Source organism: Mustelus asterias, chromosome 1 (assembly GCF_964213995.1).
Source record: "Mustelus asterias chromosome 1, sMusAst1.hap1.1, whole genome shotgun sequence".
Classification (NCBI taxonomy): Eukaryota; Metazoa; Chordata; class Chondrichthyes; order Carcharhiniformes; family Triakidae; genus Mustelus; species Mustelus asterias.
Window position 1 is genome coordinate 111,842,781 of NC_135801.1, and position 17,193 is coordinate 111,859,973.

General features: G+C 40.4%; 1 protein-coding gene across 3 annotated transcripts in view; it reads left to right on the plus strand.

Moving 5' to 3' along the window:
- The window catches only part of atp10d (ATPase phospholipid transporting 10D), a 209,861-nt gene extending 198,549 nt beyond the window's left edge, over positions 1 to 11,312 (plus strand). For all 3 annotated transcript variants that reach the window (XM_078217004.1, XM_078216997.1, XM_078216991.1), the window contains 3 exons: positions 2,748 to 2,852; positions 5,336 to 5,523; positions 7,300 to 11,312. In XM_078217004.1, the coding sequence (XP_078073130.1) occupies positions 2,748 to 2,852; positions 5,336 to 5,523; positions 7,300 to 7,849 (843 nt within the window). In that variant the 3' untranslated portion in view covers positions 7,850 to 11,312. The remainder of the gene's footprint in view (positions 1 to 2,747; positions 2,853 to 5,335; positions 5,524 to 7,299) is intronic.
- Positions 11,313 to 17,193: the final 5,881 nt, after the last annotated feature.

Consider the following 17,193-nt stretch of genomic DNA (forward strand, 5'->3'; position numbering starts at 1 on the left):
CAATCCCACCCAGACCCTATCTCCGTAAACCCACATATTTGTCCTGCTAATCTCCCTGGCACTAAGGGTCAATTATCATGGCCAATCTGCCTAACCTGCACATCTTTGGAGTGTGGGAAGAAACCGGAGCACTTAGAGGAAACTACGCAGAGACGGGGAGAATGACAGAGAACGTCTCACTTACGCTTGCATGAAGCTATGTGTATCCATATATAGGGTTAAGTCCTCGGGGTAAACAAAAAAAAAAATCAAGTCAAAGTATTGCACTGGCTCGTTCAACTAACAAAAGCTTGGGGGCAACATTTCCCTGGGGCTTTCCCCATGGTAACATCTCAACTAACTAACCAATCAGCAACCGTTTTTATTCAGTTAAATTGTTAATACCTTTGAAATTTGATAATCTTGCAATTCTGTCCGTTGATTGCAAGACGAAAAACTTCAACGGCATGTCTCTTTTTACAGCAATACTCCAGTTCTGTACTACCAACCCACTAAAAATTGTTGTGACCAGCTGAGATGTGGTGAACTGACTCTGTTCAACCTCCTCGGTTGGTCACAACAAATGTTTAAGTTTCTTTTTCATGAGCATGTGCCTTTTCTGAATCCAATTGTATTTAAGTCGCACAGGATCCGAGGTGAGCTGGCAAGATGGATACAGAACTGTTCGGTCATAGGAGATAGAGGATAGCAGTCGAAGGGTGCATTTCTGAATGGAGGGCTGTGACAAGTGCTTGTCCTCAGGGATCAGTACTGGGACCTTTGCTGTTATTTGGAGGAAAATGTAACTGGTTTGATTAGTAAGTTTGCGGATGGCAAAGATTGGTGGAATTGCAAATAACGATGAGGACCATTGGAGGATACAGATCGGTTGGAGACTTGGGCGGAGAGATGGCAGATGGAGTTTAATCCAGACAAATGTGTGGTAATGCATTTTGGAAGGTCTAATACAGATGGGAAATATAGTAAATGGCAGAACCCTTAAGAGTATTGATAGGCAGAGGGATCTGGGTGTACAGGTACACAAGTCACTGAAAGTGGCAACGCAGGTGGAAAAGGTAGTCAAGAAAGCATACGACATGCTTGCCTTCATTGGCTGGGGTATTGAGCTTAAAAATTGGCAAATCATGCTGTATCTTTATAGAACCTTAGTTAGGCCCCACTTGGAATATAGCGTTCAATTCTGGTCGCCACACTACCAGAAGGATATGAAGGCTTTGGAGAGGGTACAGAAAAGATTTACTAAGATGTTGCCTGGTATGGAGGGCATTAGCTATGCGGAGAGGTTGGAGAAACTTGGTTTGTTCTCACTGGAACGACAGAGGTTGAGAGGTGACCTAATAGAAGTCTACAAGATTATAAGGGGCATGGACAGAGTGGATAGTCAGAAGCTTTATCCCAGGGTGGAAGAGTCAATTACTAGGGGGCATAGGTTTAAGGTGTGAGGGGCAAGGTTTAAATGAGATGTATGAGGCAATTTTTTTTTTAACCCTGAGGGTGATGGGTGCCTGGAACTCGCTGCCGGGGTAAGTAGTGGAAGCAGATACGATATTGAGTTTTAAGGGGCATCTGGACAAATACACGAATATGATGGGAATGAAGGGATATGGTCCCCGGAAGGGTAGGGGTTTTAGTTCAGTCGGGTAGCATGGTTGGCGCAGACTTGGAGGGCCGAATGGCCTGTTCCTGTGCTGTAATTTTCTTTATTCTTTGCTCTATTTAAACTGTGAGCAATAATGAGCCAATCAAACAAAGTTTTATTGAGTCAAAGAAAGAGCAGATTTATTAACCACAAACCCAAGGGAAAAAAAATAATAAAAATGCAACGTTATGCATACACAAGTATTTTAAGTAAGGGAAGCTAGTGTCCAATTTAAAAGTAGTAAAAAGAATATACAGCTAAGTGTCCTTTGATTGCCCTAGAGACATAGATTTTTAAAAGTTGTGGCCGATTTAGATTAGCTGGGTTTCTTGGAGGCGGCCAGATGAAAAGGATGTTGCAATTATTACGAAATCTCAGTTCACTGTTAGATTTCTAGTAAAGTCAGCTTCCAAAATGGATAATACACTTGTTCCAAAAGAGAGAGAGCCCAGCCTTCAGCCTGTTTACCCTGCATATTTCCCTCTGTCATGGCTGCAGCCTGGCCCGAAATATTTCACCCACTGTGTACTTCCAATGGATTTTGGGTTGGTCTGCCAGTGGCAGCTGTTGTTTCAATATCCAGCATTTTGCATTTTAATGTCTCTTCCTTAGACAGTGACAAATTTCAATGGTCTCTCTCTTTCTCACATCCCTGAGGATAATTTGTACGTTTTTCACATTCACCTTGGAAGGTGGCTTTGTATTTTTAAGTATATAGTTCTGTCTCATTTCAAATTGCAAGATTCCCAGTCAGTTGAAAGATAGAAAATCATGTTTTCAAAAGTGACAAAATCCACCTTATTTAATTTTCCTCAGTGCTGGAGGACCTTCTTTTGCCCCTCCAGCTTTGAGCTCGCCTGCTGTCCATAACTTGCATGTTTGAATCTGTCCTCTGGTCATTTGCAGTGCTAGGGGGAAAGGCAGGGATTGGCACCAGGTGAATTGTTCTTGCAGAGCGCCAGCATGGACACGGCAAGCCGAATGGCCTCCTGTAACCATTCTATCATTCTAAGCTCATAGGCATTCATCAAAATTAAAAACCTAACTTAATGGAATCTTCAGCATGGCTATGATAAGTTGTATTTTAAATTAATCCTTTTCTTTTCAGACTTACTTTGGCTCAGATGTGGATATCTACTCATTTGGGACACCTATCAATACAGCAATGCTGTGCATAATTCTTTTACACCTAATGATAGAAGGCGATACATGGGTAAGTATATATTTCTCAACTGGACATAATTCTACATGTTCCATTTTATAATATCAAATATATAACTTTCTACAAAGCATTCGAAAGTTAAATACTTTCTCATTCTAATTTTCTAATCCTATTCCTAAGAATATACAATGTTACACAAAAACTACCTAAAGCCAAAATATAACATTCAGAATAATTCTAAATGATCTGATTATATTTTAATATTTGGTACAGAAATTTAATGGAAGTTCTCAAAAGAATGAACATACTCATGATCATGTTCTCATCAAGGCCTTCTTCACTCAAGATTTGATTCCTTTAATATTCTCCTCACTGGTCTCCGAGCACCACCCTTCACAAAGTCCAACTCAATAGAACTTTGTGTCCCCTGTACTATCTGCAGAAATCCCCAGTGTCCATCACCCCAGCACTGGTATCCTGTTCAACAGTATTTGGTTTCAGTGTCTTGGGCTGAATTTTAGGAACAAGCACAGAGGCGGCTAGGTGCATTAATTCATGTTTTCGGCTGTCATACCAGTTTCCCAGCACCATCCCTTCTCTGGATCATATTCCTAGAGGCAATTTATGGTGGGACCCAGGGTGAGGGGGGCGAAAGTTGGGGGCAGTCGAGCTACCAGCCTGCAAGTGGTGGGTAGTTAATTCAACTCCTTAAAGACCTATTGTCGGAGGCCGACAGGAATTTTTCAGTCTTCCGGTGGCAAACCCACAAGTCAACACTCCACGCAGGCTGAGAGACTCTCCCTCCCTGCCTGGTCTCAGGTGCAGCCATAAGCCACACTATGCTGGTGACCTGGCTCCTGAGGTGTGTTTTCATTTTAACTTTCAAAAATTAAAGAATGGGCACCTCAAAATAGCAATACCCTCACTCCCTGATTTATCTGACAAAGCAGACTGCTGCTACTTCAGTTTTGGATGTTCTCCTATTGTCCCTCCAACTTTGAGAGCCTGCCTGCTGTCCATAATTGGACAATAGGCCTTCCCACTGTCAAAGGAATATTTTTAAGCCTTGCGCCTCTTTTGGATGGTGGTGAAGAATTACCCGGTTCAGACTTTCTCCAAATTAACTAATTAAAGTTTAATAAACAAACAAGGCACAAGGCTTGAACATATTCCTTTTGTTTGCAGAGAACAGGCCCCTATGTCTAAATGTGTATCCTTCTAACAAGCATAAAATGAGCCATTATACGTGCTCAATTGATTACCTCAAATTTGTTAATTTAACTATTTTGCATTCAGATTTGTTCAATAAGTGCTGTCCAATCACAAAATCACATTTAAGAGTAGACATTTGGATTTGAATTTTGCAAATTGGTTGACTATGGTCTGTATTCTGCCTATGAGGAATAACCGATTAATCAAATACCATGTTTCTATCAGCTAATTATTGGACTGCAAGGCCTACAAACCTGACATTGCACTGGCATTGAAATTCATACACATCATTGTTTAATGTGTGGTAGGCAGAACATCTTTTTGGACTGACAGCTGTATCCTGTTGGTGAAAAATACCAATCACATAACCACTGCATAGTAACAACGTAAAATGGCTTGCTTAATTTTGTTCAAATTTTTAAGATACTTTGCTTTTCTCGGGTAATTATATCTCGTAAGCACTTAATAAGTCATTCCTGAAATCTTTTCATAAAATTTAATATCACCAAACCTTCATTTGTGTTCAACTGCTCAGGCTCCAACTCAAAAGTACCTCGCATCTTATTTTGCTTTTGTACAGTAGTATTTTGTATTGTACCAAAAGTGCCAAAGCCAATCGGTAAGGATATAACCCGTGTCCACATGGTTTTTTCATTCTTCTATTGATCATACATTTGATGCTCAGAAATCATCAGTGCGTAATAACGCCCTGACACTATACTATGATTCTGCCATTTTCCAAAGTGACTCCAAACCACTCTTTGCATAAAGTTAACTTTAACTTTTGACTGAATAAAGCTTAATTTCCAATCTTTTACTTACAAATACAACCACCCTCTGCTACCACTGTAAAATTCCAATGGCTCAAAGTGAAAAACAGACTGAAACCAAGTCTTCTCCACAGAACTTTATTCATTCAGTGACATAAAGCTCACATTATCTCACCTGTTTCCCCTTTATATACACTTAGTGAAGTGCTTAGCCAGTTAACCTACAATTACTGACTTAAACATTCCTTGATAGTTAACTGTTTCCTACCCTAACATGCTATAACTTAACCTGTGGCATGAAGTTGGACAAGGTGGTTCCTTTTTATTATGGTTTAAAAAGAATTACTGCAAATTATTAAAAACAGTATTAAACTTGTGCCTGATGAAAATGACAAACTCATGCCTTTTGTCAGGTATGCACATAATAGGAGCTGGGTTTTTCAAAGCAATACAGCTTATTTAAAATCAATTTCTGGCCAACTTTTAAGGTTCTGATGTTTTAAAGTGACAACCAGCAGCAGTTAATTTACTAATAGTTTATTTGTGTTTCAGACTTGGATTCATTGGATCATAATGGCAGGCAGCGCTTTATTTTACTTTGTATTTGCACTGGCCTTTGGAGGAACTTGTCTAAACTGCAACCCACCCTCAAATCCATATTGGATCATGGAGCAACAGATGTCAGATCCACTCTTCTACCTGGTCTGTATCCTCGCCACAGTGGTAGCTTTGCTCCCCAGGTAATTTGCACTTCTGTTCTAAGTGGTAAGATATCCTATTCTAATGTGAAATTTATGTAAAACCTGTTCAAATTATACGGTCGAGGCCCTATCAAGTGGATGTAAAGGGATCACATGGTGCTATTCTGAAAAGGAGCAGAGGAGTTATCTAACCCAGAGTCCTGGCCTATATTTGTGTCTCTATCAGCATCACAACAACAGATTATCTGGTTACTATTAAATTGCTTTGGGCGAGCTTGTTGTGTGCAATTTGGCTGCCATATTCCCTAAATTAAAGTGACCACATTTCAAAAATACATACTTGGTTGTAAAGCATTTGGAACATCCTGAGGTAATGAATGACACTATATAAATACAATTTTTGGTTTTCGTGAATTACAGGTTCCCTTATCAGGTATGAATTGCTTTAAATAAATCTACATTGGCTTGATTTAGTTAACCATACTCACATCCAATGCACTGGAATTAAATAATTTTATAATCAAAGCCAAAGTTTTCCCAAGCACTTTGCAGCCAAGGAAGTACTTTTTTTAAAGTTTAGCAACAGTTGTCATGCTAGCAGCTAACACCAGAGCAGTAGTCAAATTTGTAGGAACTTTGAATTGAACACATGTTACTCAAAATCATGTGTACATATAATTTGCCACTGTTTATATTCATTCTTTTTCATCGATGATTAGCATTTTTAAATGGAAGTCCTTTGGAAGTATGGAAGGAAACTTTGAAGGAGGGCCATGTGCATTCTAATGGCAATTGACCTACACAATCAGCAGCAATCAGGGCGGCACGGTGGTTAGCACTGCTGCCTCACAGCGCCAGGAATCTGGGTTCAATTCCGGCCTTGGGTCACTGTCTGTGTGGAGTTTGCACATTTTCCTGTGTCTGTGTGGATTTCCTCCGAGTGCTCCAGTTTCCTCCCACAGTCCAAAGATGTGCGGGTTAGGTTGATTGCCTCTTAGTGTCCCAAGATGTGTAGTTTAGGGGGATTAGGGTATTTTTAATAATTTAGGATAAATTTAGTATTTAGAGTAAATATATATGGTTACGGGGATAGGGGCTGGGTGGGATTGTTGTCGGTGCAGGCTCGATGGGCCGAATGACCTCCTTCCACACTGTAGAGATTCTGTAAGTAATGTGCAATCCAGAAAACGAGAGAGGAAAGTTGTGGGACTAACACCGCTGCAAGAACAGCAACAAGAATAGCCTGTCTGTTCCTGCTGCCTCTGTAATGTCATTTTCAAATGACATAGGAACGAACTTTGGAATCAGTATTTGCTGTGACTGAAGGGAAATTTAAAAGAATGGAATCACAGAGTGGGATAGCAGTACTCACGAGGGGCATCAAGAGTCGGTGATGGGGGTGGGGTGGTAAATGGCAGAGATGCTTTCACAGGATAGCTTCTTGGGCCTGGAAGAAGCACACTTTCCTCTCTTGGCTCATAAATAGTGCTGTATGGACAATCATGTGACAGATTCAACTAATCTCATTTATTTTTGTCAAGGTTCAGGAAACCCAGCCAATGTGGGTTAAAATAGAAACTAGCAACCTCCTTAAAAAGTTTCAGTGACCGACCTGGCTGCTGAGAGAAGATTAGTCTCCTATTTCTCATACCATCTCTATTAAAAACAGATGTGGGGTTGCTTTGGGCTTGACACAGGTTGGGTCCCTGTTTTAGATTTTTAAGATTTTAATTTTTACACCTGACCCAAATGACCAATCCTCAATTTAATAAACAACAATGCTGAATAACACTCAGATATTGACTTCATTTTCAGGTATGTCTACCGCATTTTCCAGGGAACAGTATTCCCAACTCAACTGCTAAAGGCTCGCCAGCTGGATAAACGGAGCGCTGAGGAACGTAAGAAGACAATCCAGGAGTGGAACAGCACTCAGCCAAACTGTGAAGTACCTACTGTGGATGTCAACACCACCACCTCTGTAGGTAACATAATTATTTCAAGAAAAAGCTGTTCGGAGCAGGCCGCGTTTTTATTTGAGGACACAAGTGCATCATCTTTAGCAACTACACCAGCAAAAGGAGAAGCTGCCATTACTGTGATTTCACTGAATGAAATGCCATCAGAAAATGGCAGTACCTTTGTCCAGACAAACGCTGTTTTATTTAAACCAGGAATGGTTGAGAACTCTGACTTGCTGGGAGAGTCACATACAACAAAAGCTGCCTCTGACAGTTTTCATTCCCTTTTGCATGCAAAAGAGGACAATCGAGGAGCTGCTTCACAATCTAAGAACAAAAATACCTCCTCTTCTATCTGGGGTGAGACTGATAAGTTACCGGAATTCCCTCCAGCAGAGTGCTAGCACTGCTCCCATCAGTAAGGATGCCTTGAGCTACTTGCTAGATAGGGATGAAAACTATTTTTTAACATAACCGTCTAGGGATGAAGACGTAATTTCTTTTGATCAGTATTGCTGTTCAACTTTTTGTTGCAGATCACAATCTGAACTACTGCCTTGCTGAAGAGCTGTTTTCTCTAATTCAGAAATAGGCTATGACATGGAATACTGACTTATAAGGTGATGTCCTTCATTCCATGTGGAATGAGCTCTGATGACAATCGTACCTTTGTGTGCAGTTGCCACATGGAGTATGCCATTTCCCCCACAGGACAAATCACATTTCCTTGTTAGCCTTTCCTGGAGAATAAGGCAAAGAAGGAATATAGCACTGAATTCCTGTTTGCTCCACAGTCAGGCAGCAATTCAGGAGGAAAAATGAAGTTAGGCAAGTCATAAATGGCTTCCTGTGTTGAATTATCGTGCTGCTTTTACCTGTTCATTTACTTTGGAACCAGATAGTGTTCATGTACCACGTCCTGATCTATTATAAAAGCATTTTTTAAAGCTGAACTAGGACTGTTTAATGAATCCAATGGAATACAAATGATGGCCCTTTTTAAGGTGGGCATGTGCCAAAACTTTGTGATTTTCAGGTGTAAAAGACTAGACCTAAACTGAAATATCAGCTTAGGATACAAATAGTCACTTTGGCTTGGAATTGCCAGAAAATATGTGCCATATATATTATGCCATTTCTGCAAAAGCTCTGTCACTCATTAAAACATTTTTGTCACCATATAATGATTTATGCCAATTCTGAACCGATCTGAAATTTATCCCAAAGCAGAGGTGCAAAATGACCGAAAATTAAAATTATACTTTGTTTTTATATAGAATCAAAGAACTTTTTCCAATTATTTGTTAGTTTTTAAAAAGTTTCTCCTTATTAAGTCCTACAATGCATTTTTGTACCTTGACTATGTCACTTATAAATTATTTGCATTACCAATTTAAAAAATTTCCATGGGATTGTATAAATAATTGTTTGATGGCTTCAAACTTCAGTTTACATGCATTAAGAGGGGCTTGAGGAAGGAATCTGATATAACTTTAGTGCTTTCCTCAGGTTCCAATTGCTTATGCTGATGTGCACTTGTTTTACGTTGTTTTTTACTTTGTAGGATATGCTAATGGATTCTCAAGAAAAATCGATGTAAATTTCACTGGTTAGACCTTTTCAGGAAATTCTGGGCCAACTTTCATTTCTATCATTCAATGGTAAAACCATTGTTATAACTCCACCTACCGCATTATTCAAAATTTCTGGCAATATTATACCAACATAAAACCAGAAAATGCTGGGGAAACTCAACGGTTCTGGCAGCATCTGTGGAGTGAGAGTCAGAGTTAACATTTTGAGTCCAATATGATTCTTCTATAGAACTTTGGGAATTTCCAAAGAAGGATCATAGTGAACTCGAAACATTAATTCTGTCTCTCTCCAAAGATGCTGCCAGAACTGCTGAGTTTTTCCAGCATGTTCTGTTTTTATTTCAGATTTCCAGCATCCACAGTATTTTGCTTTTATAACATTTATACAGAAGTCTCTCAATGCAACATTGATTATGTCACAACTATTGGTTATCTCAGATCACTCATTGATATAAAGAATTTGTTCTAAAACTTAGATTTTTCAAATGCCCACAAGGACACGGGATTTGGGAAATGCCTGTATGTCAGTTGGACTACCTAATAGTGTTGATAGTATATGATATATTGATGCTTACAAACTGTTCCTTGTTTTAATAATTGACACACAATGTATAATGCCAAACTATTCAACGTTGATGTATGCGGCTTTGCAAATGCTTGATTTTTTTCCCTACTAAATTCTGCATTGTTTGTATTTATCTTCATGGAAACCAAAGACACTGTTCACAAAGACGATGGGAAAATGATCACGCCTGATTCCACTACCCTACAGTACTACAAAACAAATAATTTTGATAGACAAACCATGTAAAATATGTATTGTGCCACTTGTCCTAACATCTATTTTTGTAGGATCCCCAACACGAACTGCAGAACGAACCCCTCTGGTGGCTTCTATACTGCCCTTCATAACATGTGCTTCTGTTTCTTATGGAAACAGAAAAGAGGAGTAGGCCATTTGGCCCTACAAGCCTGCTCTGCCATTAAGCGCGATTGTGCCTGATCATCCATCTAAACACCATACTGCCCCACTCGCCCCATATCCCTTGACACCTTTAGAGTCTAGAAATCTATTTCCTCCTTAAGTATATTCAGTGACTTGGTCTCCACAGCCTTCTGTGCTCGAGAATAATCCTGTTCCACAAAACCAAAACGTTATTTTGAGTCAGATTTCATTGCAAATATATGTCTAAAACTGATCAAATAGAAGCAATTCAATCCAATTACACTCTATCCTTGATCCTATTCGTACTGACATAGGTGTTAATTGTTTTCAAGTTGCATCTAAGCATTTTCTTTACGCATTGAGCCTGCATATAATCAAAGTGCTGTGTTTTTGTTTTTAATAGCATTATAGCAATGACCTTGACAACACTCAGTTGCGTTCTAAATATGAGTAACCATCTGTGATAGGTATGCATTGTATTTTGACCAAGGATTTTCTTTCTATGCTGATTGAAAACAATGCTGAGAGCATGATATTATACCGTGGTTTACTCAGGGTCGAAATGTGATATGATTCTGTATTACATTGTAATAATTAAGCTGCACTGATTTGATTACAAGTTCCCCATATTAATTATCACTTAGGCTTTCTGTGGCACAGAAAAGAGGTAATCATCAACTTCTCCTTATGCTGAGTCAACTTGTTGAGATATTCTTCTCTTTCTGCCTCTTTTCACTGAATGGTGGTCTTTGTATTCCATAAAGAGCAATGCATTCCTCCGTTACATCTGAGCCCTCAGGTAACCGTGTGCAAAGATGTTTCATTTGATCGATACAGTGAACTTTTACCATTAAAATTCACAAATCATTCATTAGTGATGATTTGCTTATCACTTTGAACAGGGTGTTTTATCAGATCAAATTATACTGTTTTTGTAAAATGTCAATGTTGTCCAAAGCTTTGTCAGTTCCAGTATTCATGTTGCTGTTAGAATGGATATTATTTTCACAAGTCAATTATTGACGTGTGGAAATGACCTTACTGGATTAAAGCAATATTTTAAAAAACAAACACAGCTTTCTGAATGATGCAATAATTAACTCATGTTGGAAGGTATCAATAGGGTATATTTTCCCATTATTATTTCAATGCAGGCATTACCGTGCTTTTAGCAGGCTACTGTTGGGCAATTAGACCCATGTTATTTGTGTTTGATGTTGAGGTTAAAAGTATGAAACAGTTTTTCTGATTTCTTCCCTCCAAAAAAAATAGGTTTCCCATTTTTTCATGAAAACATTGCCTCTTTATAAGAAATAGATGGTTAACCTCGCGGCAGCATCAGTTAATCTTATTGTACTGAAGTTTTACCTCAGCGGGATAACTAAACTATTGTATACATAGCTCGTACAATATTTGCAGTTCAATGTCTTCTCAGATATTTTAGTGATACCTGAATATTTCTGTGTTAACAGTATTTTAAACATTATATGTAATCTGGTGAGTCACTTTTTTACTTTTATTATACACTGTGATATTTGGATTCTCAGGTTTTTGTATTTTAAAATGTTGCTTTCATATTGGTAATGTGGGCTTGGAAGTATTTACCAGTGCACTTAGAAAATCATAAGACTAAAGTCAAAATGCCTTTACAAAAAAGAAATAGTGTTTGACAAATTTATTAGAGTTTGTATTTAGATAAGGGGGCCTCAGCTATCATAGAATCCTACAGTGCAGAAGGAAGCCATTCGGCCCATCAAGTCTGCACCGACCACAATCCCACCCGGCCCTATCCCATAAACCCCATGCATTTACCCCTGCTAGTCCCCCTGACACTAAGGGGCAATTTAGCATAGCCAATCCACCCAACCCGTACATCTTTGGATTGTGGGAGGAAAGCAGAGCACCTGATCTGTATCTGTAATCTGTATTAATAACTTAGCCAAAGAAACCAAGAGTAATGTAACCAAGTTTTCTGATAACACAAAGTTAGACGGGAATGCAAGCTCTGAGGACACAAAGAAGCTGCAAAGAAATGTAGACTACAAGATGACAAATGGAATACAATGTGGGGAAGTGTTATTCACTTTGGTAGTAAGTATAGAAAAATGGTATATTTTTACAAGGCATGAATCTTTTAAATGTTGATGTTCAGAGATCTTGGGTGTATTCATACAAAGAACACACATAATTAGCAGGTAAGTACTGCAAACAATTAAGAAAGCAAATGGCATTTTGACCTTTATTGCAAGCGGATTGGAATAACAGAATAAATAAGACTGCTACAATTTTAGAGCAATTGGTAAGACCACATCTGGAATACTGTGTACAGTTTTTTGGTCTCCATATTCTCCAGACAGAATTGTGGTCCCTTCCAGTCCATAATCAGGATGCTTATGTGTAATGTGTATGTATTTCTTCACCCTCAGTGACTTTTTCTAATTTAAAAATAGATTCCAGCAGCAGGCTTTTAGATGATTTATAAAATAAAGGAAGCTATTGATTATCTCACACTTGCTCGCAATGTTTTAAATGCAACGTCTCAGTCATTCATCTCACTCACACAATCACACACAAAAGAATAGATGCAGATGAAGTTACAGCCATAATGATTAAGATATCATTTGCAATTCTGTCTGTGTTGATGAGGGCCTGATGTCTTATTAGTTCAGTTGATCCTTTAATTGCAGTGAAGGTCTTTTAGAACAAAGGATTCTCATGAAGCTGTGAAGCATTTTGTAGGTGAATAGCCATGACATTGGTTCTCATGTGGACTTGGAAACTGGAATAAGTGCAGTACTTTACCTGCATTAGAAGATTTTCAGCCATGAAGGTTCAGATGTTTCTTGTGTTCCTCAGCAGGATTTGCTTTGTTCAGGATATTTTAAACTGCAGTCCTTGAAAGCTGTTTTCAATCACATGACTGCAGGATTAATTGGATTCAGAGCACCATGATATAATAGCAGTTGACAATGGTCATCCACTTTTCCCTCTGCCCCAACTTGAGCTCAAATATTCTCCTTTGTTCAGTTTGAAGGGACCAACTGTCTAAAGATTCCATATTGCTCAACACTGGTTCATCCTTAAATAATGGGATGTTTAAACTTAACAGGTGGCTGCAAAATATCCATATTCAGGTCTCTGTTTTACAGGGTAACATGGTGGCACAGTGGTCAGCACTGCTGCCTCACAGCCCCCAATTCAATTCGCGCCTCGGGTAACTGTGGACTTTTCATGTTCTCCCTGTATCTGCGTATATTTCCTCTGGGTGCTCCAGTGTCCTTCCACACTCTAAAAATGTGCAGGTTAGGTTGATTGGCCATGCAAAATTGCCCCTTAGTGTCAGGGAAACTAGCTGGGTAAATATATGGGGTTACGGTGATCAGGTCTGAATTGGATTGTTGTCAGTGGAGGCTCAATGGGCTGAATGGCCTCCTTCTGCGCTATATGGATACTATGATAAATATTGGCAACATAATTAAATATTGTCCACAGTTTAAATGCCCATAGTGATAAGTTAAGTTGCAACCACATTGACAGATTTTACTTGCCTTGGAAGTGGAACAATAAAGGTTCAGTCTATTGGTTCCTGGGATGACAATGTTGGCCTGGAAGAGCGGCTGGGTAAATTGGAACAGAGGAAATAGAAGCAGGAATCGGCCATAAGACATTCAGCCTGTCAAGTCCACTCCGTCAAACAGATCATGGTTGATCAGCTACCGCTCATGCCATTTTCCCACGATCCCCATATCATATGATGTGATTGGTCTCCAGAATTCTATGCATTTCTGTCTTGAACATGCTCAATGACTGAGCTTCAATAGCCCTCTGGATTTAAAATTCCAAAGATTCACCTTCTGAGTGAAGAAATTCTTCTTCACAGTCTTAAAAGACCTGAGCTTTATTCTGAGACTGTGTCTCCTGATTCTAAATTTACTAGCTAAGAGAAACATCATGTCTGTTATGGCCTGTAAGAATTTTGTAAGTTTCAATGATATCACCTTTACTCCTGCCTCAAATCCCCTTGCGATGAAGAGCAACATTCCATTTGCCTTCCTTATTGCTTACTGCACCTTCATGTGAGCTTTTAGTGACTCGTGAAGAAGGACACCTAGGTTCCCTTGGACATCAACACTTTCCAATCTCTCACCATTAAAGAAATACTCTGCCTCTTTTTTCTGTTAAAGTGATTAACTTTACACTTATTCACATATTCCATCTGTCATGTTCTTGCCCATTCATTTAGCCTGTTAAAATCCTCTTGAAACCTCCTTGTATACTCCTCACAACTCTCATCCACAGTTATTTATGTCCCTCAAGAATCTATCCTTGGCACCTTCCTATTTCTTATCTATATGCTGCCCCTCTGTGACATCATCCAAAAACATATTAGTTTTCCCGAATGCCTCTAATTTGTTAAACTGTCAGACATTCAGTACTGAATAAGCAGCAATTTCTTCCAATTAAACATTTGAAAGACCAAAACCATTGGCTGGAATTCTCCCATCCCACCCATCACTGGAATTCTAGCGGGTGGGGGACGGACCATGTAAAGGTCCATTGAAGTCGGGCGGGAATCCCTGGTTTTCAGGCGAGCGCGGCCATAAAATCCTGCCCATCGTCCTTTTTCCCCCAGAACAAAAACTGTTCTCCAGACATGGTGATAAACATCTTCCAGGCAACTGTCTCAGGTTGGACCAGACTGTTCACACACTATGGGCCTGATTTTACCATTTTCATTCTAAGTGCTGAATCTGGGCGCAATTCAGATCCGACTTGGAAATCTGTTCTCAGGCGCTCTCATACACACTCAGCCCTAAAAAAAATCGCGAGTCCCATTCACGCTGTGGGCGGGGCTTATCGTGCCTGAAACGCTCGGAGCTCTGAACTGCGCATGCGCAGTTAGAAAAAAAATTGAAAAAGCGCACCCCTGTCAGATCACTCCTGGGCTGCGAAAAGCGGAGAAAGCGGCTGGGGAGCGATGGCCTCCACAGACATCACTGTCCCCCTTATGCACCCCCTGCCCACCCCCCCTCCCCTCCGGTCCCCCCCACATTCATCTGCCGCCCCCCCCACCAGTGAGCAATTGGGCCTCCCCCCCCCCCCCCCATCAGAGAATGATCTAGCTTCACTTCCACCCCCCCCCCCCCGCCCCCCGCCCCAAGAAAGACTGATCCAGCCTCACCCCCCCACCCCTCCCCGGAGAATGATCTGGCCTCGCGCCTCCCCCCCCCCCCCCGGAGAACGATCTGGCCTCACTCCCCTCCCCCTCCCCACTCCCCAGAGGTACATCTGACCCGCCTCCTCCTCCCGCCCCACCCCCTCACCAGAGAATGATCTGGCCCGCTTCCCTCTCCCTCCCCCCCCCCCCCCCCACCCCACCAGACAACGATCTGCCTTTCCGACCCCCCGACCCCCTCCCACCAGACAATGATTGGGCCTCCCTCTTCCCCCCCCCCCCCACAGTCCCCAATGAGAGAACTAACGGGCCTCCCTCCTCACTCCCCTTCCCCCCCCCTCCCCAATCATTGATCTGAGTCAGAGAGCCGTTGGAAGTGCTGAACTCGCCTCTTCAGCAGCTAGAGCGCCCGAAACAGACTTTTATTCAGCATGTCCATTTCGGCACGATTCCGGATTGGCGATAAAGTTGGGCGGGCAGTTCATTAATTCAATTGAAATGCATTTAAATCGCCATTGTGCCCATTTTGGGCGCGAATTGGATCGCAGCCATTCCCAGGTCTCGATAAAGTGGCCATCTGCGCAGGCGCGGATCGCGTTAATGGCCTCTTACCACATTTTTGCACCTGAATGTTAAAATCGGGCCCTATATTGCACGTGCTCCCAAGTTGAGCTTCCCACCACATATCCACTCATCACTAAGATTGCCTATTTCTATCTGCAACATTGCCCATGTCTGCTCCTGTCTCAGATCATCTGCTGCTGAAATCCTCATCCATGCTTTTGTTACCTGAAAATTGACTTCCAAAGAAATCCTGTCCAGCCCTCATTTTCCATTCTTCCTAAAATTAAACTCTTCCAAGACTCTGCTGTCAAAATCCTAACTCTCATCAAATTTTGTTCACCGTACTCCTACATCGGCTCTCAGTTGAACAAAGCCTCCATTATTTTTAAAAGCTTATCCTCATTTTTAAATTTTTTCATGACCTCACCCTTTCCCATCTCTGTAACTTCTACCAACCCTACAATACTATCAGATAGACATAGATGTCCCATCGCACTATTTTATAGAACATTAGTTCTCTTTGTATTTTGGCCAATATTTAAATCTCAAACAATATCATAAAAACAAATCATCTAATCTCTATCACATTTTTATTTTTAGGTGTCTGCTGTGTGCAAATTGGCCAACTGTGGGTACACTTCTTTATAAGTACTTATTGGCAGCGGTGTGCTTTAGGGGGTCCTGAAAGATGTTATATAAATGCAAGCTTTTCTTTGTAATATTTAAGGATGTAGGTTGGTTAATTTTGCTGTGATATTAGGAAGATGCCTTGTTTTCAGCAAATCCATACCATTTGCCTATATACACCATCTGGAAAGGATAAATAAATTATTGGAGCAGTCTTTAATTTAGAATGCTTTTGTTCCTCAAATGTGTCTGGTAATTTATTGTTTCAGAATGCTAAAGTAAACAGGAGTGAATCATTATTAAGGTACTTTTATTAGTTTTTACATGTTAAGAGTACAATGAGGCCACTACTTCAAATAATAGGGAAACTTCAATTGCCAGAAATCTTAAAATAATAAAATACTGAGTCTAGATCATAAACTCACCAATATTCAGGAAAAGAAAAGTATCCAGTGCTGACAGTTAAGTTCTACATCCTAAGCTTTAACCACAATTGTGGTGAACATAGCATGTACTTCCATCATTTAGGCATTCACAGCTTTTTCTCGCAAAATGACTTCTTAGGTTTGTCACCTTGATTCAAACTTTACAACAGGTCTAGTTAACTGTGGCATAAAAGTAACTAACCCGGACTGAGAACTAGTTGCCGTGAATTTGACACAATACCGGTGGGATTGTCTGATCTCGTTTGTCCCATCCCCTCTGCCAGCAGGAATGGAGAATTTGGCACTCAGCCAAAGCTCCATTCACTACAGCAGCACCGGAGAATCCTAGCTGCGGATGAGACCAGAGGTTTCCAGTGAATGTTTTTTGAGAACGGTAATTAATGAATTAATGATT